General features: G+C 36.1%; 1 protein-coding gene across 2 annotated transcripts in view; it reads left to right on the top strand.

The window, feature by feature from the left end:
- The window catches only part of TBC1D8B (TBC1 domain family member 8B), a 77755-nt gene that overhangs the window by 12949 nt on the left and 40762 nt on the right, over positions 1-24044 (top strand). For both annotated transcript variants that reach the window (XM_027533649.1, XM_027533650.1), the window contains exons 2-7: positions 7905-8015; positions 11266-11384; positions 11891-12116; positions 12848-13088; positions 16529-16736; positions 17384-17551. In XM_027533649.1, coding sequence (XP_027389450.1) covers positions 7905-8015; positions 11266-11384; positions 11891-12116; positions 12848-13088; positions 16529-16736; positions 17384-17551 — 1073 coding nt within the window. The remainder of the gene's footprint in view (positions 1-7904; positions 8016-11265; positions 11385-11890; positions 12117-12847; positions 13089-16528; positions 16737-17383; positions 17552-24044) is intronic.

The raw sequence follows: 24044 nt of genomic DNA, 5'->3' as shown, positions 1-24044 counted from the left end.
TCATGATGTACTCTGCATATAAGTTAAATAAGCAGGGTGACAATATGCAGCCTTGACGTACTCCTTTTCCTATTTGGAACCAGTCTGTTGTTCCATGTCCAGTTCTAACTGTTGCTTCCTGACCTGCATACAGATTTCTCAAGAGGGAGGTCAGGTGGTCTGGTATTCCCATCTCTTTCAGAATTGTCCAGTTTCTTGTGATCCACACAGTCAAAGGCTTTGGCATAGTCAATAAAGCAGAAATAGATGCTTTTCTGGAACTCTCTTGCTTTTTCCATGATCCAGCGGATGTTGGCAATTTGATCTTTGGTTCCTCTGCCTTTTCTAAAACCAGCTTGAACATCAGGAAGTTCATGGTTCACGTATTGTTGAAGCCTGGCTTGGAGAATTTTGAGCATTACTTTACTAGCATGTGAGATAAGTGCAATTGTGCGGTAGTTTGAGCATTCTTTGGCATTGCCTTTCTTTGGGATTGGAATGAAAACTGACCTTTTCCAGTCCTGTGGCCACTGCTGAGTTTTCCAAATTTGTTGGCATATTGAATGCAGCACTTTCACAGCATCATCTTTCAGGAATTGAAATAGCTCCACTGGAATTCCATCACCTCCACTATCTTTGTTTGTAGTGATGCTTTCTAAGTCCCACTTGACTTCACATTCCAGGATGTCTGGCTCTATCTAGGTCAGTGATCATACCATTGTGATATCACAGTAATCCAAGTCTATGCCCCAACCAGTAGCCAGCTTTAGTTCTTCTAAACAATGTTTTTAAAATACTGTACTATATATGAGTTTCCATTTGCTGCCACACTTGCTTTTTGCTTTGCCCCTAGGAATTCAGATGTTGTTATTTTCTTTAATTTTCTGAGGGCCAGTCTTTTTGCGCCTTGATGCATAAGTCTTGAAGTGTATTAAGATGCTGTAAATAAAGATGATAACAGTTTTCATATTTCTCTGTTTTAATCTTTAGAAGTATAGATGTATTTGATGGATAATTCTTATATTCTTTTTTTCCCCATGACATGGTAATCTACCATTTATGCTCAATTACTTACCTTTACAAAATTCTAAATCCTTTAATGAAACAAAGCTTTATTTTCAGTTAGAGAAGGAAATGAGTGCTTATGTATATCTAGTTTTCAAGTAAATGTCTGTAAAAAATGCAAGGAGAGGGAAAATAAGGCAAGAGAATTATTTTTATTAACTGTTTTCTAAAAGCTTTTAGTGCTTTCAAAATGTCAACTATGTCTGTTGGATTATTGTAAAAGAAGAGTTCACAATCTTGTTTTAAGGACTTAGAACTGGCAGCAAAAGCAGTAGAAAGAGGAAGACCTACGGCCTTTACTGAGAACATTACTTTCTCCTATTTGAATGTATTTCCTACTAAGTTTACCAATTAGTTTGTTCATCAACATTTAATGAACCTGAGATTATAAAAAATTCAGTAAAGGTGTACTTGTTTGACTTGGTAAACCTGGCAACTGAAGACAAGATACAGAATCCATTATAAAGTTTCAACAGTCATTTCTATTGTCAAAGTTTATAATTGAGTGTTTTACTTAGAATGGAAATTAAATGTTCTTTGTATTAGGAAGTGCATTTTAATAACTTCTGCAGCTGGAGCAGTGTTGCCTTACACAATGTCCTCAATCTAGTGTACAGGCAGAAAAAGCCACTTGTCAAATGAAAGTGTACTAAACTAGCACATGATAATGAGTACCAAGCTTTGGCTATTTTATAGTGTCCCTTCCTCCAACACTTAGCCTAGTTGTTCATATTATTATTAACCTAATATAAGAAGAAAATGTTTATCAGATTTGCAGGTGTCTGAAAATTGAAAGTGACAGTTAATACCATAGATCAGTTTTCTCAATACTGACTGCATGTTAGATTCAACTGAGAACCTTTTTAAACAAACTAAATGACACTGGAGTATTTATGGGTAAAATGATATGATATTTGGGATTTACTTTAAAGTACTCTAGGAGGGAATAACGATAGAAGATTGGCAAACTGTTGGTAATTATTGAAGTTATGTCATGGGCAGATAGAAGTTTTAGTTTATTCTTCTCTTTTTGAAAGTTTTTATAAAACACAGTTAAGGAAAAATAGAATACCTGGGCCCTATCCCAGCTGAATTAAATTAGAATCTTCAGTCGGAGAAGGCAGTGGCACCCCACTCCAGTACTCTTGCCTGGAAAATCCCATGGATGGAGGAGCCTGGTGGGCTGCAGTCCATGGGGTCGCTGAGGGTCAGACACGACTGAGCGACTTCCCTTTCACTTTTCACTTTCATGCATTGGAGAAGGAAATGGCAACCCACTCCAGTGTTCTTGCCTGGAGAATCCCAGGGACGGGGGAGCCTTGTGGCCTGCCGTCTATGGGGTCGCACAGAGTCGAACATGACTGAGGCGACTTAGTAGTAGTAGTAGTAGCAGGCTTTAGTGGTTTTAAAAGTTGAGCTTGAGTAGTTTGTAAAACTCCTCCAGGGCTTACCTGGTGCCTCAGTGGTAAGGAATCTGCCTGCGAATGCAGGAGACATGGGTTCAATCCCTGATCGGGGAAGATCTCACGTGCCCCAGAGCAACTAAGCCCTTGTGCCACAACTATTAAGCCTGTGCTCTAGAGCTAGGGAGCTACAACTACTGAGCCCACACCCGCTAGAGCTCATGCTCCGCAACAGGAGAAGCCACCACAGTGAGAAGCCCTCAAACCACAACTAGAGCGTAGCCCCCACTTGCTGCCACTAGAGAAAAGCCTGTGCAGTGACGAAGACCCAGCACAGCCAAAAATAAAGTAAATTAAAATAAATAAATCTTTAAAAAATCCCTCCCCCAAATAATTCAAACTTGCAGTTACAGTTGAGAATCACTATCATGGAAAATAAAGTCAAGATTCAGATAGATCTGGACAAGTTAAAAGCTCAGTTGAAATCAATGAGATAAAATTTAGCATAGGTAAATGTAAACTGTATTTATGTTTTTTTTTAATCAACTGTACAGGACAGAGAATACCTAGGTTGGTGCTTGTGTTTGTGAAAAAGGTCAAAGTAGGTTAATTTATCACAAGGTTAGTATGATGATAATATGACATCATGACTAGAAACCTAGTATGATCTTTGACAGCATTAATAGAACCATGTAGCCTACAGTATAAAAACCCTACATTTGTTCAGATCTTATCTCATATTCAGGTTTGAAAGACACATTTTATGAGACTTTGACAAATATGTATGTTAAGAGAAATAATAAGAGACTCAATCTCTTACAACAAACAGATGAAAGAACTAGGTATATTTTAAGCCAGTAGATGAGAAGAATAAGCACAGGGAGACAAGAAAACTATAATCGTATTAATAACATTTAAAGTCCTACCATATTGAATAGAGCATATATTTTGTATGGCCCCAAAGTTGCAAAAGTAGTATTTACCCTAAGGAAGACCATCATTTTCTATTTTTTAAAAGTGTGTAAGAAATACTTTCATTTTTCTATCGTAAAGGTTAAAAAAATGTTCATTTCAGAAAATATGTATAGGTGTGAAAAAGAAAATAATGACCACGCATCATCCTGCTGCCCAGAGATAACCACTGTAACCCAGATTGGCTACCTAATGTATGTGGCTCAGTGCAAAATGAAAATGCAGGGGGAAGAAGAAAGAAAATGTGCAGGGCTCTATGTTAAAAAATTAAGAATTTAAAGATGTAACAGCAGAGTATTAAAGCAAGCATGGGGCCCTTCTGGCATGAGGCCCTATGGACAGGTCATAAGCTCATGAAGCTAGCTTTAATTATATAACATCTAGAAATTTACAGTTCACCCTTCGACAACATGGAGTTTGAACTGAATGGGTCCACTTTATATGACTTTTTTCCCCAGTGAATACAACAGTATTATACAGTCTTCAGTCTGTTGAATCTGTGGATGTGGAGCTGCAGACATGGAGGGCTGACTATGAAGTTATATGCAGTTTTGACTTGCGTGGGGGTCAGTACCTCTAACCCCTTGCGTTGTTCACGGGTCAATTGTAAAAATATTTTAGAAATAAGTTTCTAATTAGTAGACATTCCCACCAATGCAATAGGCTCCCTTGGGATAACTCTGGAGTTAAAAAGGGAAAAGCTAGGCTTCCAATCAGGGATACTGTAGAATAGATGAATGTGTTGGTGGTTGGACCATATGACATGCTAGGATATTTTTTCATCTCTGACATCAATGATGCTCTATCTCTATCCATTCAAAAATTGGTTCATGAACAGTTCATTACCTGCAAGTTGTCTGTTTTTTGAAATCATAAAACCTTGCTTTTTGTTATCTTGCTGTATCATTTAATAAAAAATATTTCATATCAACTATGGCGATGGTTTCCTTTAACAGGGTGTAGAACATTACCTTACTCAGCTATAGACATTCAAAAAATGATTTTTGAGTTTCTTGATATTTTTAACTCTCTTGTTCTGTCCTGCAGCTGACAGACAGTATTCTTTTCCCAATTTGCTATTGCTATGCATGCGTGCTAAGTCACTTCAGTCATGTCCAGCTGTCTGTGACCCTATGGACTGTAGCTCTCTGGGCTCCTCTGTCCATGGGATTCTCCAGGCAAGAAGACTGGAGTAGGTTGCCATTGCCCTCCTCCAGGGGATCTTCCCACCCAGGAATTGAACCTATGTCTCCTGAGGCTCCTGCATTGCAGGTAGATTCTTTATCTCTGAGCCATCAAGGAAGCCCGTTTCTATTGCTATAGATCTTCCTATATGTAGGCTGATTCATGACCTTGGATGTTCAGGCTATCAGATGATAAACCTCTGTTTATATGGAAAAGCAACCCAAAGTTCTCTGCTTATTTTCTTGCACTTCTAGAACCCAGACATTGGTACATATTAATTCCTGAATGACTTGCAAGGACTTGATGATGATTATAGCTTAATAAGCTTCAAGACTTCCCCAAGTAACTTGAAATGTATTGCACTAGCTTCCAAATTATTTTTTGCATGGTTTTGCACTAGCTCCCAGATTTAAAGCACTTACCAAAACTGACCAGTTTCCTTTCTGCATAGTGTAAAGCACTTATAATCTTGCAAACAATTCTGTTGCAAAAACAGTGACCTTTCATGCCAGTGATTTTCACTACTTTGTTCCCAGTCTCAAACTTTTTATCGAAGAACTAATTTTTCTTATGTTACTCAGAAATAATGATCTGTAGTCTCTCCTTTCCTTTCTGCCTCCTCACACATCCACACTCCATGTTAACTTTCAGCTGAGCCAAACTTTTCTTTACCTCTTTGTTCTTTTTCCCATTCTTCTAATACTGCTTTTTCTAGTGTATATGAAGAAGGAAATAGACTTTGAGCTCCTTTTCTTTGGATTGTGGCAAAATGTGCAGTAAATAATTTTCCTTGCAAATTTGCAAAAACTTTTTTGAAAGCTTTTTTAGAACTTAAATTCATGGGAGCCAAATCCAGCAGCTTAATAGTGCTGTCTTTAATGAATGCTTTTATTTGAACTCCTTATTTTGACAATTTTGTTAAGTCATCGCATGTTTATTTATATAAACAGGCATTCATATACATGATTCCATTTTTTCAGTCTGAAGATAGTTCCTTCTTTTGGTTTTCTTTCACTGCCTCTTTTTAGTATTTTCACTTTCCCATCTTCAAAATGAAAACATCCTCCTTTTTTTTCTATTTCCTGAATAATTTCAGTTAAGTTGCTCTGAAGAGGCTATCTGCATATGTTTAACTCCCACTTTTCTTTTTCACCAGCTCCCACTTTTCTTACTTTATCCTAATCTCTTAGCCAGATCTCCAATTTCTCACAGTCACTTTTTCATACTGAGAGTGATAGACTTTTTTTTCCTTTTATCTCCAACCCTTCAGTAATTCCCTCATTAGTTGACATAGAATCACTTCCTGTATCTCAGGTCTTCATTCCAATTCTCTCTTCCCCTGTACCATCTCTTTCATAATATTTGTCTGGGTGTTCATATTTCTTTTTCTTAGTCTTCAATTCATATTATAACTTTTTCATATCAGATAATTGCTTTTTTCTATAATCTGCACATGTTGTGATTGCCAAAATCTTGCTTCTAAGACTGCCTTTTAAGACTGCTAATTGATATGCTGCATTTGTGACCCCTGTTTTTACCAATTCCTACATCTCTCTCCCACCCTTTCCTTTCACCTGAGCCAAGTTTCTCTTTATTTCTTTGTTTTATCTTCTACTCTTCTAATTTACTTCCCTCTATGCTTATAATAACTCCCTACCTCACATCTGCCAATGTACCTATATTCTCATTCAAATCTTGCTTGAAATCTTAACTCCTTTTAAGTGGGTAAAGATAGGAAAATAGCCAAAGGCCTGTTTTATAGTTGAGTTATTTTTTTCTTAAGTCTGTATGCTAAATCAAAGAGGAATGCCTCATAAAGTAAAACCAACACTCAACCAGTCAAAGCTTCCAGAAAAGAAAGATTGATTTATGTTTCTCAGCCATCTCACTGATAAGTTAACAAATTTTGCTCCTGAAAGTTAGGGATAGAAACCTAGAGGTAGAAGACATGGTTATTGTCCTCAGAGAACTAATAATCTAGGTAAGGAGGCAAAATTAATATACATGAAGTACTTAGAAAGTAGTTGTAATAACTAACCTAATAATCAGAATGCTGGGTTGTATCATACAGACTTTTAAGTGTTGTGTATAATCAGAGACAAGGGAAGGCATAATTGCTTGGGGTTGCCAATGAAGATTTCACAGGGGAATTGGGTCTTGAAGAAAACATAGAATTTGGATTAGCCACACTGGGCTATAAGACTTCCATTTACATTTCTAGGTAAAAAAGAGACTTGCTTAGCAGAGACTTTTTAAGTTTTTATTTATTTATTTATGTTTGGCTGTATTGGATCTTTGTTGCTTTGCATGGGCCTTTTCTCTAGTTGCAGAGAGCCCAGGCTACTTTCTAGTTGCAGTGCCCAGGCTTATTTTGTTGCGGAGCATGGACTCTAGGGCACATGGGCTCATTAGTTGTGGCTCTCTGGCTCTAGAGCACTGGCTTAATTGTTGTCTCACAAGCTTAGATGCTCCATAGCATGTGGACTCTTCCGGGACCAGGGATAAAACTGAGGTCTCCTGCATTGGCCGGTGGATTTTTTACTACTGAGCCACCAGGGAACCCCAGACTTGCTATGCAAAGACTTTAAGGGAGAAATTAGGAAAACAGGAAACTTATTCTAGGAGGAGTAGGAAATATCAAATAATTAAATTGAAGCTAAATAATCAAAACCTTGAATTTGAAATTGAGGAATTAAATGTTAAAAAGAAAAAAATCCCCTTTAAGCATTTTAATTAATCAAGATTTTTATCTTGTTAAAATCCATTGTTTTTCTTCAATAGCTAACATTGAGTCTTTTACTATGTGCTAACATTGTGCTAAGTGTTTTATGTGTAATAATAACTCATTTTATCTTTCCAACAACCTTTTGTGGTAGGCTCCAGTTTTACCCCCTTATTTTACAAATGAGAATGAAGAAAAGGTAAGTACAACTGGGTCAAGTTGACACAAGTTAGTACTAGGATTCAAACCTAGGAAATTTCTGGTACTAGAATCTACATTCTTATCTGCTTTATACATAACCTTGTAAAGGAGGTAAATAAGTGCTACAAATATATCATGAGGTTTAGACAAATGAATCTGACATATTATTTTATTGAAAGATAATTTTTAAAGCACTCCTGACACTGGAACACTGTAATCTCTTCATCCCGATTGTACTTTTTTCTTTAAGAAAAATCTCTGTAAAGAAGCTTTGAGTTAGAAATTTTAAAAAAATCCATTGGTTGTTACTCATGTGAAGCGATATTGATTTTATCTCTTGTAAGATCCTTGTTTCAACAGTCTCTTTATTACAACAGGACTTTTGGTTGGGACTCTTGATTCAGTCTTAGACTCTACTGCAAAAGTAGCTCCATTTCGCATCCTACATCAGACACCAGATTCTCAAGTTTACCTGTCAATTGCATGTGGTGAGTATGTTTTTTAAAACATAGAATTCAAACAAATAAGGATCTTAAGGAACTGAATATTTAAATTTATTTATACTCCCCAGTTTTTTAAAATTAATTTTTACTGGAGTATAGTTGACTTACAAATAGAGTCACAGATGTAGAAAACAAATGAGGTATATGGGAGGGTGAAGGATAAATTAGGAGATTGGGATTGACATATACACACTACTATAAAATAGATAACTAATAAGAACCTACTGTATAGCACCAGAAACTCTACTCAATACTTTGTAATGACCTATATGGGAATAGAATCTCTCCAGTTGTTTTAATTTAGAATTGAGTTAAATGTGCAGCTCTACTTTGAGAGACTAGAAAACTATCTGTTTAAGAAGGATTACAGATTTTTAAAAAATCAATTAATATGTGAGACCTGAAGCTTGTGTTCTGGCAGTGTTGATTCTGAGCAAATTTTGGTCAGTGCTACTGCTAACCTGACTCCTTTCTTAAACTCACCTTTCCTGCTTAACCCAACTGCTAGGAAGATGAGAACCTCCCCCATGAAGTTCTTTGTTTCATCTCTAATAATTCAGATGAGGAGAATCAAGCCCAAAACTTAAAGGCTGATCTCTAAGAAAATATAAGCCTGAAAACCTGAACAAGGCATCATATCCTTGAAATATGAAGGGATAACTTACACGTAGTGCAACATATTCATCCATGAATATGTTCAAATGCATCCATATTCAGGTGGTTCAGTTTCTTCCACATGTATCTATTGTGGTAGAAAAGGAATTAGGATGATTCTTCTTAACATAGCAACTCAAAATTAAGAAAAAATACAGTGATAGTTGTTACTTCTTTAATGATGCCATTACAATGTTGGTCTAAATTAGAATCTGAGATTTATGGGGTTTTTTTAATGTTGAAAGGTTGCCTTTTTCTGATTCTTTCTTTCTTCTCCCCCTCTCTTTTTAAAGTAGATATACTTAAAAAATACAAAAGCATGTGAACTTCTGGACAGTTCATGTGTGTGAACATATAGCATACAATTAATTTTTAAAACTGTGTGGCTTGTTTTTTGCATCTCCCTCTCAATTTCCTTTAGTGTTTCTGATGAGTGTTTTCTCTTGACTCTTTCAAATTGAATACCATTTAAACTAAATATGGAAGATACTTGCTGACATCATGAGATGTCTATAACCTCAACTCTAAGTTGAGTTGGTTGAAATTATATCCTCATTTCTTAAAAAAAAGGATGAATATACAACTTACTTCCCAAATTAACTTGATGCAGAAACACAGTGCATGTGTGTTCAGTTGCTCAGTCATGTCTGACTCTTTGTGACCCTGTGGACTGTGGCCTGCCAGGCTCTTCTGTCCATGGTATTCTCCAGGCAAGAATATGGGAGTGGGTTGCCATTTCCTCCTCCAGGAGAGCTTCCCGACCTAGGGATTGAACCTGCATCTCCTGCATTGGCAGGCAGATTCTTTACCTCTGAGCCACCTGGGAAATGCACAGAAATATAGTAGTTACCTATTAGTGAAGCTTCCTTATACCTAAAGGGCCACAATAAAGGCCTTAAAATTTCCCCATGGCTTTTATTTGTGGTTCATTAAAGAAAGTTATTACACATGGTGTGATGACTTGAGTAACATGAATACAGTTCTAACTGATCTGTAGAAAATAGGCAGTTTTGAAGTGTCAATACTTTTTTAAAAAATTATTTTTGGCTGCCACTGGGTCTTCGTTGCTACATACGGGCTTTCTCTAGTTGTAGTGAGCAGGGGCTACTCTTCATTGCAATGCAGACTTTTCATTGTGGTGACTTCTGTTGTTGTGGAGCACAGGCTCTAGGTGCGTAGGCTCAGTAATTGCAGTGTGTGTGCTCAGTAGTTGTGAGGTATGGGGTTAGTTGCTCCACTGTATGTGGTATCTTCCCGGACCAATGATAGAACCCATGTTCCCTGAATTGGCAGGTGGATGACTTCTTAACCACTAGACCACCAGTGAAGCCCATCAATACATTTTTAATGTATCACTCTCCATATGTCATAAAACATACTTAGAAGTCAGGATATTTCTTTTGAGTGAGATTTGTATAATCTACAGTGCTAGGGAGATCCTAAAACTATGTTGGTTATAGGGGGAAATTGATAGATATTAAAATATTAAAATGTTCTTCAAATCAAAGCAACCCAGAGTTAAGTTTAATAACAATGCAAGTACTCTGTCAATGCAAGTACTCTGACCCTCAGTAAACCACCTAACCTTGATTCAGCAGATCACAAGGATTTAACCTTGCTATAGGATTTCTAATCTCTTTTATAAAATTTCTGTAAGTTGACTAGGCTTTTTAATGAAAGAGCTGACTGAGAGAAAGCTCCATAAACACAGTTGAGATCCGTGTTTATGCAGTGTGCATAGAATTGTCATATGCGTGCTGTTTTCAGTCACACAGGCACAGGGCTGACTGTATTATTTGAAGACCAAAGATTAAATTATGTATATTTATATTCTAGTACTCTATATATTTGGGCTTCCCTGGTGGCACAGATGGTAAAGAATCCGCCTGCCATGTGGGGAACCCGGGTTCAATCCCTTGATTGGGAAGATCCCCTGGAGAAGGGAATGGCAACCCACTCTAGTACTCCTGCCTAGAGAATCCCATGTACAGAGGAGCCTGGCAGGCTACAGTCCATGGGGTCGCAAAGAGTCGGACACGACTGAGCAACTAACAAATACACACGTACACTATATATCACGGCTTCCCTGGTGGCTCAGCAGTTAAGAATCCGCCTGCAATGCAGGAGATGCAGGTTTGATCCCTGAGTTGGGAAGATCCCCTGGAGGAGGGCATAGCAATCCACTCCAGTATTCTTGCCTGGAAAATCCCATGGACGGAGGAGCCTGCGGGCTACAGTCCGTGGGGTCACAAAGAGTCAGATATGACTGAGCGACTGAGCACACACTCGATATATTCTCTTAAAAGAACTGGTTACTGTAGGTACCAGTTACTGGCACCTTGTTTTTAAAATTTTGTATCTTTTCTCGAATGAGTTGTATTTACTTAACTAGTGTTCATACTCACACTTAAGGATGACATGGAGAATAAACATTGTGTCCTGTTCCTTTATGATGATCATTTTTTAAAAGAGCAAATATTATTTTATAGCTTTTTAAACTAAGCTTATAAATATCAAGAGCAGTTTTTTTGTGCGTGTGAAGTTTTCTTTGAGTCTCTCTTTCCCTTTTATTATTAATCAGGTGCTGACAGAGAAGAAATAACCAAACATTGGGAGTGGTTAGAAGAAAATATCATGAAGACCTTATCTGTGTTTGATTCAAATGAAGATATTACTAATTTTGTACAAGGAAAGATAAGAGTAAGTGGCATGGATATAGTTTGTAGATGGAATACTAAACTCTTCGACCCTTTTATTTGAGGATGAAAGTTGCATAGAAGTTCATTGTTTTACTGGCACCTTTCAGGACTGGCAGAAGCACACGTATAAATATCAGAATCAGAGCTAAAGAGAGTTGTAAACTTAGTGGTTATTCTTTGGTGCCCTTGTGAGTGCACTTAGGGATATTTTCATTTAAGAATCTCTTTGAATGAACCCTTCACTCAATCAAAATAATATTTAGCACCTGTATTTTTGGTAGCTTTTTTTTTTTTTTGAGGCATTAGGAAAAGATTAAATTACGAAATGGCAAATTTAAAGAAATTTAATTACAAAATTAAAGAGGATTTGCTCACTTCTGTCGTAAGAGATGTAGGTATGTGTGTGTGTGTATACACAGTTTTATTCAAGGAACTGTTTAAACATGTGAGGTATATTTTTGTTGATGGATAATTATTAATTTTCAGAAATTATTTTGTCTCCTTTAGGGATTAATTGCTGAAGAGGGAAAACATTCTTTTGCAAAAGAAGACGATCCTGAAAAATTTCGAGAAGCCCTTTTGAAATTTGAAAAATGTTTTGGTTTGCCAGAGCAGGAAAAGTTAGTTACCTATTACTCGTGCAGTTATTGGAAAGGACGGGTTCCTTGTCAGGGTTGGCTATATCTTAGCACCAATTTTCTGAGCTTCTATTCTTTTTTGTTAGGATCAGAAAGTAAGTGGTTTCTGTTGTTTACTATGACTTTGAATTTACAAACTCACCTATCAACTTTGTGATGGTATTAGGTTGCATGTAAAGTAGTAGAATAGATATTAAAGGTAATTAAACTATACATTTAAAAGTTCACTTCATCTGGGGAAGAATACTTTTAGGACTGGTTGTTTAACATAAGAACCATTTGAATTGTATATAGAATGCCTTGCCTGCTGTGGGAAGCAAATGAATATTAAATGATGATGGTGATCTGACATATCCTTTTTTTCCCTTGTTCTAAACTATGCACTTTCTTCAATCTATATTTAAATAATTGTTTAAACATACAATACACAATATGTGTAGTAATCATAGTACCTAATGTCCTACAGCTACAAAGAAGAATCAAGCAGTACTGTTCATAGCATATGTATAGCTTTTATCCCAATAGTTATATAATTGTATAAATTGAAATACCAAATTTAATATCAGGTTTAAATATCAAATCAGAAAAAAAGATTAAAAATTATTTAAAATTAGGGACTTCCCTGGTGAATTATATCTGTTCCTAAAATCAGTTGTTGTATGTTCATTGTTATGCTTCAAAATTTAAACTAATCTCGAACTCAAAAGCATTTTAGTTGTTCATAGCATTTTTTAAGTGACTATTGTTTGTTTTGAAAGACCTGATTGATAAACATTAATCAACATTGAGAAATTTAATCATATCTGCTTATAACTCTAATTTGCAGTAAAACTCATTATCTCCTGGGATGCAGTCTCAAAACTTGAAAAGACTTCAAATGTCATACTGACAGAGAGTATTCATGTGTGTTCCCAAGGGGAGAATCACTACTTTTCAATGTTTTTACATATTAACCAAACATACCTTCTTATGGAACAACTGGCAAACTATGCTATAAAAAGAATTTTTGATAAGGAAACATTTGATAATGACCCAGTCCTTGATGATCCTCTACAAATCACTAAAAGGTATTCAAAGCTTAATTAATATTTATTTTTAAAGTATTGTTTGACCAAAGAATGGTGGCATTGAATAACATTAAAAGATGAATGGATAAAAAAGTTCTGATACATATACACAATGGAATATTACTCAGCTATTAAAAAGAACACATTTGAATCAGTTCTAATGAGCTGGATGAAACTGGAGCCTATTATACAGAGTGAAGTAAGTCAGAAACAAAAACACCAATGCAGTATATTAATGCATATATATGGAATTTAGAAAGATGGTAACAACGACCATATACATGAGACAGCAAAAGAGACAGATATAAACAGACTTTTGGACTTTGTGGGATAAGGTGAGGATGGGATGATTTGAGAGAATAGCATTGAAACATGTATATTATCATATGTGAAATAACATGACCAGTCAAAGTTTGATGCATGAAACAGGGCACTCAGAGCTGGTACACTGGGACAACCCAGAGGGATGGGATGGGGAGGGAAGTGGGAGAGGGGTTTGGGATGGGGTACACATGTATACCCGTGGCTGAGTCATGTTAATGTATGGCAAAAACCACCACAATATTGTAAAGTAATTAGCCTCCAATTAAATAAATTAATTTTTAAAAAGTTAACTGTTCTATGTTATATGATAGTTTTTCTTTGGAGTAATCACTGATGTGTGAGTTTTTAAAGTTTATTCATATGCATTTCACAAATAGTATCCTCTCTGAGAAATTTAATGTTAAGAAGTAATAGAAGTTAGATTTGAAAATTATTTAAGATCTCAGTAGGATTTGCTCTGGAGTGCTTTTAGAAACATAGAAGTTTTTGTGTGCATGGTTAGCCTGAGGAGTAGCCTAGATAGATTTAAGGCTGAAATTGTTAAATGTATTGTTTATTTTTAAACACATTTTATAGGTAGTTTCATTTTTTCTTTGTTTACAAAATTTTATTGATATATAGTTGATTTACAATGTTGTGTTAATTTCTACTATAAAGCCAAGTGACTCAGTTGGCTATACATATATTTTTTTTCACATTCTTTTCCTTTATGGTTTATCAGAGGATACTGAATATAGTTCCCTGTGCTATACAGTAAGATCTTGTTTATCCATCCTATATGTAATAGCTTGCATCTACTAATCCCAGACTCCCAATTTTTCCCTCTTCCAACCCTCTCCTCCTGAGAGTTTCACATTTTAGTATAAGGATAAGTTAGTAGAATCAATGGAATATGAGCTTTAGAATAAGATTAGAGCAACCCTGGGAAAAGTTGTAACCTCTCAGGACCTCAGTTTTCTCATCTGTTGTTTGTACCTCAGAGAGCACTTGTGAGGAATGAGCAATATAACATGTGAAAGCACTTTGTAAAATATAAAGCACTAGATAAATAGTAACCATTATTAGTGCCTGCATCAGAAGTATCTGTCTTATGGCTGTTTGCCTCTATATTTGGTTTGCTGAAACCGACCAGAGCCCTTTCATCCTGCTCAACACTCAGAACAGTTGACTGAAATGAGTGTGCCAAAGGAGAGAGGATCCAGAAATAGCTAGTGAGAAGAGCTTCTGACAAGAAGGATGAGGGTATAGACTGTATGGGAAAGTGTAAATAAGAGAAAGCTAAGCTGCAGTCCTGTGGATAGACCAGAACTAGTAACCTGGATGCTGTGTGATTGTTACATAGCCCTAACCTAGGTACAGGTGTTCCTCTTGGCTATTCTTAACCCATTCCTAAAATCTATATACATAAGGGTTCCCTTTGTGAGCCTTCTTACTTTTCTGGAAATAGATCGGCAAGGTGAATTTGTTTTACACCTTACTATCAAAATTAGGTCCCAGTGTGCATGATTTAAACTCTATAAGGATTAAGAATATAATTTATGTTATAGTGAAGCATTTGTTTATATAGGTTGTTTTGATTGGCCACCCTAAGCATAAACATTTTATCTATTTTATTTCCCTTAAAATATCCTAAAAGGCCACTTATCAATGAGTTATTCATAACCAAGTCTGTATTTAAATGAGATATAGTAGATTCATTTTTGTCTATGTGCATTTTTAAAAGAACCTACTGAAAATTAGGGCTTCCCCTGCAACTCAGCAGTAAAGAATCTACCTTCAGTGCAGGAGACATGTGGGTTTGATCCCTGGGTCTGGAACATCCCCTGGAGGAGGAAATAGCAACCCACTCCAGTATTCTTGCTGGGAAAATCCCATGGACAGAGGAGCATGGTGGGCTGGAGTCCATCAGGTGACAAAGAATCGGACATGACTGAAGTGACTGAGCACATGCATTGAATATCATATATATCTAAATCCTTTTCCCTAGTACATTAAAAAAAAAAACAGATCATTTAGACTTCGTCTCCAAATGACATTTTTAAAATAAAATGGAATATCTATTGCTTTGGTTTATTGTTTTTACAAATATGAATTATAGTAGCTAAATTCAGTGTATATCCTTCCAGACCTTTTAATGCATGAATTAAAAAATATTTGCCAAAAGCATGAATGGGATTAAACATCACATATTATGCTACAGTCTACTTCTCCTCTTAAAATAATATATTGCATACATCTTTTCATTCATACAAAAAGATCTTATGTTTTTCAATAATAGTGGAAAAACCCACCAAATTGCAATTTAAGTGAGGTAAAAATTGTGAGTCTCTGCTCATATTTATCAGAATTATTTTTAAAAGACATGGTGAACTGCCACATATTCAAACAGTATATGCTGGAAGGATAAATTTAGTTTTAACTTTTTTGGCTTAGAGTTAGAACTTGCATAATTTACTCACTACCCCAGATGGCTTTGCTGCTTAGCTCAAGTGTTTAATGCCTCTAGAAAAATTGTGCTATTTTAAGCAATTGTTTTTTATTTATATATTTATGTGTCAGTTAACAAGTCATCTGTATTTATTGACACCCATCCTGTGCCCAAAACTGTGAAAGCACTGTTTTATTGTGTCTCTACTTTGAATTTTTTAAACATTCGTTTAGATTTTGGCTTCATTTGATTTTAATGTTATTTTTATGTACTAGTCTTCCCGTCTAAATTTTGATGCCGTAAATTTTCATCATTTTGTTTAAACTGGGTAACTCTCTTGATTTTCCTGATAACCAGGTGTAAAAATTATTATCTTCCAAGATTGGTTTTAGCCATATTCACATATGAATATAATAATAGAATAATCTCCTAGCAAATCACCCTTTAACAGATGGTTTGAAGACCTACATCATCTCTAGCTGTTGTGCATTGGAATCTACTAATAATACAAAACTGGAAAAGAGAACAAATTGGTTAGGAATCAGTGTGTTTCTTTCATTCCATAATTTGTTGAAGAGCATAGCATGTAGTGTTTAATCGTTCTGTTTTACAGTGCACTTAATCAGTGTAGACATGTGTACACTTTAGAAGGCATCATTTGAGCCCCTTCTTTTTTTCTTTCCTATAGAGGTCTGGAAAACCGAGCCCACAGTGAGCAATTCAGTGCTTTTTTTAGGCTGCCCAAAGAAGAGACTTTGAAAGAAGTACATGAATGTTTCTTATGGGTACCATTCAGCCACTTCAACACTCATGGAAAAATGTGCATCTCGGAAAACTATATCTGCTTTGCTAGCCAGGATGGCAATCTGTGTAGTGTAATCATTCCATTACGAGAGGTAAAGTAAGTTTAGTTGCATATCAGTTTTTAGTTCAAAAATGTTATCATTCACAGAGTAAAATACCCTTTAATTTTGTAAATTATTAAAAACAATGTGCAACATCTTTTTAGTAATTTTTAAATAATCTTTTTTAAGTTCCGTAATATTCTCCAGGATAAGAGTACCATTCCTAAGGATAAGAGTACTAGGATAAGAACCTTATAGCTCTTATTGAAAATGAAAACAACTAAAAGTTTATGTACAACATAAGGGTTTGGGGTGATGCAACATAGAGTATAATCACTCAGACATTTATGACATGAATACCAACACTATCACATTTGATATATATACATGGTCAGAAAGAAAAGAATTGATAGCTTTTCTATAAGTCAAAAATCAGTTATCAGTATTGCAGCATTGAATTTTTACTTTGGTCATTTTTAAAGGTTACATGTTAACCTTTCCCTTAAGAAGTGAAATAACTTGCGCTGAGATTGCTTGTATCAGTGATACTACTAATACCCAAAGTCTATTCCTTACTAAGTCCTACCACAGACCAAAACTTGTTGCCACAAAAAACAAATAATAATAAGCTAAGCCATTTTGCCTGACCTTGTCAAAAATGAGAAAAAAAGTGATTCACTTATGTTTTCATCCCCCAGGTCTTAGCTATAGATAAGACAAATGATTCCAGCAAATCTGTCGTCATTAGCGTCAAAGGAAAAACAGCTTTTCGCTTCAGTGAAGTAAAAGAATTTGAGGAATTGGTGGCAAGGCTCAGGCTCAAGTGTGGGGCAACTTCAACTCAATATCACGATATTAGCACAGAGGTAATTATATACCAATCAAATCATTTTGAAAAAAGATTTATGTTTGTGTGGTCCCCTCTTTAAAAGGAACTCATAGTACCTTTCCTATTTATACTTATGTTTAGTTTTTATAAGATGAATACCAAAGAAATTGTATTCTCTAAGTTACCATCATAAAGCAGAAGTGAAAATTAGGGACGTTATCATTTTTTAGGAATTCAGACTTTTAAAAAATTATCTTGTTATTTTTCTTGACTATATTTGTTGTTTAATCATATATACATACCTTGTACTTTCATATAACATGGCTTTTAACAACTCAAACTATGTTTGAGAATTCAATGAGGCATTAAAAAAGGACTAATTGCTGTAGGGAGATGGTCTGATAATCTTTTTAACATCAAGCAGGTCAGCCTTATTTATATAATCTGGGCCAAAGCAAAATAGTGACATATCTATTTACTTGTAAAATATTAGACAAGGCAGATATTCTTGGCAAAAGATAATTAAAAGCCTGATTTTGATGTTTGTCTTTTATGGAAATGTAGTTTCAATTCAAATTAATTTTTCTTTTTCAATCTCATGTTTTAATAGATTGATAAAACATTACAACTACTTTTATTTTAATTAAAAATTCAAAGAAAAAATCAACATTGGCTTCACTGGCTATATTATTTTACTTGGATTGGATTATAGAGGCTTTTATTTCTTCCCCTAGAGCAGAGACTGAAAATATTATGCTAAGTCAATGAGAATGCAGAATTGACAAGACTGACTCTCTACTTGATAATAGAAAAGTGCAGTGAAAGCATATAATTAAAAAATATGTGTATATTTCCGTTTAAGAGTTGGACATGACTTAGCGACTGAACAACAACAACAGTCTCTGTTCCAGACACAGAACCTTCATGTTGGCCATTTAAGAGTTTTTGTGCCCCAACTTGCTAATCTTTCATTCTCGTCAAATATATATACCCACAGTATACGACAGTTTGATGTGAGGACATAAGTAAACTGATCAGTCTTGCTCACATATTCTTGCTTATCTCACTTTTGTTTTTCAGTCCTAAGTCCATTTCAGATTCAGTCTCTGTGTTGGATGTAACGCTCTGTTTATCTTTCCCTTTCCTTTAATTTATCTGTTTATCTTAAACCTGAATACCTGGAGTTTTTTTCCCCTGAAAATTCTCAGATGCATCTTAATAGTTGGATATGCTCAATTGTCAAGAAAGGATTTTGTTTCAAAATGAGTTTGCCGTCTTTTCAGATGTATGTCAAAGTTCTAAGGTTTTCTAGTTTCTCTTACCCATTTTTAAAGATTTTAACAAAGATATGTACGAAATACCAGTTAGTAAACTGGCTTGCTTGGAAATGTGTTTGTTTTTTTTTTTAATTGACAGAACATTCTATTTTCACTTAAGATTTTTATCTTCACCGTGAGGAGGAATATTAACTTGTTTTACTATAATCTGTATATGTCTAGCTTTATTTTTAAACTACATTTTAAAAAATAGTAAAGAGAGCTTTTTAAAGAGGAGCTGGTTCCATTTGATTTCTAAATGACAGACATTGTAGTTATTTTATAGCTACATCTAGCATACTGAAACAAAGAAAAAATTATATTAAAAAATTATACACAAACAAGTCTTTTTATTCTAAATCTCAAGGAAGTCTAAATCAACAAATCTAAATATGAATACAAGAAGGATTAGGAAATTTTTCCCATGAGTATATCAAATTGTGAAACAAAGAACAAATGCTCCCAGAAACAACTGGGAGTATGCGTAAGTATCAGTTCTGTCTAAATTTTTAAATATGTCAATTAAAATTCTCCACATTTTGTTAAGTTAAAATCCAGGTGTATACACAGGTTTTGAAATTTTCCAATCAAATGCTTAGAAAACACATTAATCTTTTATTTTTTATTAACACATATACTCAAGAAATATTACCAGATATGATAATTTTTCAGAACTATAATAAGTGAAAGAAAAATGGGCCCTTTTAGGTTAGTTTTAAGCAAAGTGACTTAAGAGGGAAAGTACTGCTAAAGATCCTTCACTTGATGCTTTGCAACTACATTGTAAGTGGATCATGGAACTATAGAATGTCAAGAAGAGGTAGAAATTGAGCTGTGCATTGGAATGTTTAAAAGGGCAAAATCTACAGATTATTGAAGTGTTTATAAATATACTTGTTTCATTAGTTTTCATAACCAACCCTATCTAACGGCTTCCTTATCCTCCATGATAATGCAGAGAAGAATAATACTTTAGGGCTTCCCTGGTGGCTCAGTGGTAAAGAATCTACCTGCCAATGCAGGAGACAAGGGTTTGATACCTGATATGGGAAGATCCCACATGCTGTGGAGCAACTAAGCCTGAGCTCCACAACTTTTGAGCCTGTGCTCTAGAGCCTGGGTGCTCTAGAACCCATTCTCTGCAACAGGAGAAACCACTGTAATGAGAAGCCCAAGCACTGCAACTAGAGAAAAGTCCATGCAGCAATGAAGACACACCACAGCCAAAAATAAATAATTTCTTAAAAAAGAATAATCTAACCCACACAACTGATGTTTTCTTTGCCTTGTCAGAATAAAGTAATATATTTTCTGTAGCTATAATGTAAATTAGAGATGCTTAAGCTGTGTGGATTTCAACATTTCTTGTTGTTCATTTGCTAAGTCATGTCTGACTCTTTGTGACTGCATGGAATGCAGCATGCTAGGCTTCCCTGTCCTTCATTATCTCCCAGAGTTTGCTTAAACTCATGTCCATTGAATGCCATCCAACCATCTCATCCTCTGCCATCCCCTTCTCCTGCCTTAAATCTTTCCCAGCTTCAGGGTCTTTTCTAATGAGTTGGCTCTTCACACCAGGTGGCCAAAGTATTGGAGCTTCAGTATCAATCCTTCAGTGAATAATCAGGGTTGATTTTCTTTAGGATTGACTGATTTGGTCTCCTTGCTGTCTCAGGAGTCTTCTCCAGCACCACAATTCAAAAGCATCAATTCTTCGATGCTCAGCCTTCTTTATGGTCCAACTCTCAAATCTGTACATTACTACTGGGAAAACCATAGCTTTGACTATACAGACCTTTGTTGGCAAAATGTTGTCTCTGCTTTTTAATGTGCTGTCTAGGTTGGTCATAGCTTTTCTTCCAGGAGTAAGCTTCTTAATTTCATGGCTGCAGTCACCATCCGCAGTGATTTTAGAGCCCAAGAAAATGAAGTCTGTCACTGTTTTCATTGTTTCCCCATTTATTTACCATGAAGTGATGGGACAGGATGCCATGATCTTGCTTTTGAATGTTGAATTTTAAGCCAGCTTTTTCACTCTCCTCTTTCACCCTCAGCAAGAGGCTCTTTAGTTGCTCTTTGCCTTCTGCTATTAGCATTATCTGCATATCAGAGGTTTCTCTAGGCAATCTTGATTCCAAGCTTGTGATTCATCCAGCTTGGCATTTTGCATAATGTACTCTGCAAATAAGTTAAATAAGCAGGGTGACAATACAGCCTTGACATACTCCTTTCCCAATTTGGAACCAGTCCGTTGCTTCATGTCTAGTTCTAACTGTTGCTTCTTGACCTGCATATAGTTTTCTCAGGAAGCAAGGGTAAGGTGGTCTGGTATTCCCATCTCTTGAAGAATTTTCCACAGTTTGTTGTGATCCACAAAGTCAAAGGCTTTAGCATAGTCAATGAAGCAGAAGTAGATATTTTTCTGGAATTCCATTCCTTTTTCTGTGATCCAACGGATATTGGCAATTTGATCTCTGGTTCTTCTGCCTTTTCTAAATACAGCTTGTACATTTGGGAGTCCTTCACATACTGTTGAAGCCTAGCTTGAAGGATTTTGAGTATTACCTTGCTGTCATGTGAAGTGAGAGCAATTGTGCAGTAGTTTGAGAACATTCTTCAGCATTGCCATTCTTTGGGATTGGAATTTCAACATTAGGAAATCAGAAGTTTTATTAAAAATAAAATTAACACTAATTTAAAGTTATGTACAATGTACAGTCAAACCAGTCAATCCTAAAGGAAATCAATCCTGAATATATTCATTAGAAGGACTGATGCTGAAGCTGAAGCTCCAATACTTTGGCCACCTTGTGTGAAGAACTGACTCATTAGAAAAGACCCTGAAGCTGGGAAAGATAGAAGGCAGGAGGAGAAGGGGACCACAGAGGACGAGATGTTGGATGGCATCACCAACTCAATGGACATGAATTTGAGCAATCTCTGGGAGATGGTGAAGACAGGGAAGCCTGGTGTGCTACAGACTATGGGGTTTCTAAGAATCAGACATGACTGAGTGACTGAACAACAACAATGTACAGGAGCATATTTTAAGATAAGCTTGTGATATCTAAGGGAAGTAGTTCTTTGTATTTTTGTTGTAGTTTTTGAATTTACAGGTCAACAGTGGCCCCCAGTCATTATTATGCTGTGTTTAATGAGATATTTTAATTTAAATCTAATTGTGGAAAAGTTAAAGTTACACATACAGAAATATTTATCTTTCCTCTGCCTTTTCTTCACTTTTAGAAGCCATATGCTATTTCTAAAGTCAATAGCAGATACTAAAATCCAAACCAGTCTAAGAATACCCTTTATAAAGTCAGCAACCTATGTTGCTTCTTCATGTGATTGGATTTTGCTCAGTCACTAAATGTCTGAATAGTGCCAAATTTATAACCATCACAAGTGTGAGCATATGTTTATATACAGCATATTCTACATATCTATATAGCTATATGGATATATAGAATTGTTATGGCCTTGGGGTAAAATCCTCCCATTCAAAGTGCCAGAACAAAAATAAAAATTAAGAAATTTAAGCTTATCTTCCTAATTCTATATTATGCTCTTCAAATCAAATATTAAATTGATTTTTAAACAAACATCTTTGAAGGTAAATATGAAACACAAGATGCAGGTTCAATCCCTGGGTTGGGAAGATCCCCTGGAGAAGGGAATGGCAACCCACTCCTGTATTCTTGGCTGGAGAATCCCACGGACAGAGGAGCCTGGCAGGATACAGTCCATAGGGTTACTAATAGTCAGACACAACTGAAGCAGCTGAGCAGCAGCAGCGTGTTAATGTGACTTTTGTGAATACTTAAAAGGTAATCATGGAGAGAAGCAGCACACTTGCTGTCAGTTTTATATGTTGACATTTGGCATTTTATAAGGGTTATTTTTATTTTCCTTCTTGGCTACTTTTACTATAGTTTAGATATACAACTCGGCGATGGCACCCTACTTCAGTACTCTTGCCTAGAAAATCCCATGGATGGAGGAGCCTGGTAGGCTGCAGTCCATGGGGTTGCTGAGCGTCGGACACGACTGCGCGACTTCACTTTCGCTTCTCACTTTCATGCATTGGAGAAGGAAATGGTAACCCACTCCACTGTTCTTGCCTGGAGAATCCCAGGGACAGGGGAGCCTGGTGGGCTGCTGTCTATGGGGTCGCACAGAGTCAGACACGACTGAAGTGACTTAGCAGCAGCAGATATACAACTACTAGATAAGCTGGAGTCTCAGTCATATGTCCTAAATTAAGAGAATGCACTTTACTTTGAGATCCAGACTACAACCATGAATTTTTGAATTGGTTTTGGGAAAACATAATCCCTAATTAGAACATCAAAATTTAGCATTAACAGTAAAGTATATTTGTCAAGTAGAGAGGGAGATGGCAACGCACTCCAGTATTCTTGCTTGGCAAATGCCATGGACAGAGGAGCCTGGCCAGCTGTAGTCCATGGGATCACAGAGTCAGATACATACTTGTCAAAACAAGCTTTTTTAAAAAAGAAAGTGTTGTAACACGGGACATATACTCACTAATAATTGTTTTTTTTTTCCTTTCTAAGATTCTTCCGTCCTACCCTTATATTCAGACATTGTTTTGAATACTCCTTTTAAACTTTCCCTGAATCCTCTTAACTTTCAACCCTTCTGTGTTGTGTGTTCAGTCGCTCAGTCGTGTCCAACACTCTGTGACCCCATGGGCTGCAGCATGCCAGGCTTCCCTGTCCTTCACCATCTCCTGGAGCTTGCTCAAACTCATGTCCACTGAGTGCCATCCAACCTTCTCATCTGTTGCCCCCTTCTCCTCCTGCCTTCAATCTTTCCCAGCATCAGGGTCTCTTCTCATGAGTTGGCTCTTTGCATCAGGTGGCCAAAGTATTGGAGCTTCAGCTTCAGCATCAGTCCTTCCAATGAATATTCAGGGTTGATTTCCTTTAGGATTAACTGGTTTGATCTCCTTGCAGTCTGAGGGACTCTTGAGTCTTATCCAGCACCACAGTTTGAAAGCATTTGTCGGCGCTCAGCCTTCTTTATGGTCCAACTCTCACATCCATACATGACTACTGGAAAAACCATAGCTTTGACCATATGGACCTTTGTCAGCAAATATCGTCTCTGCTTTTTAATATGCTGTCTAGGTTCGTCATAGCTTTCCTTCCAAAGAGCAAGCGTCTTTTAATTTCATGCTGCAGTCACCAT

Source organism: Bos indicus x Bos taurus, chromosome X, assembly GCF_003369695.1.
Source record: "Bos indicus x Bos taurus breed Angus x Brahman F1 hybrid chromosome X, Bos_hybrid_MaternalHap_v2.0, whole genome shotgun sequence".
Taxonomy (NCBI): Eukaryota; Metazoa; Chordata; class Mammalia; order Artiodactyla; family Bovidae; genus Bos; species Bos indicus x Bos taurus.
This window is presented reverse-complemented; position numbering and strand designations above follow the sequence as displayed.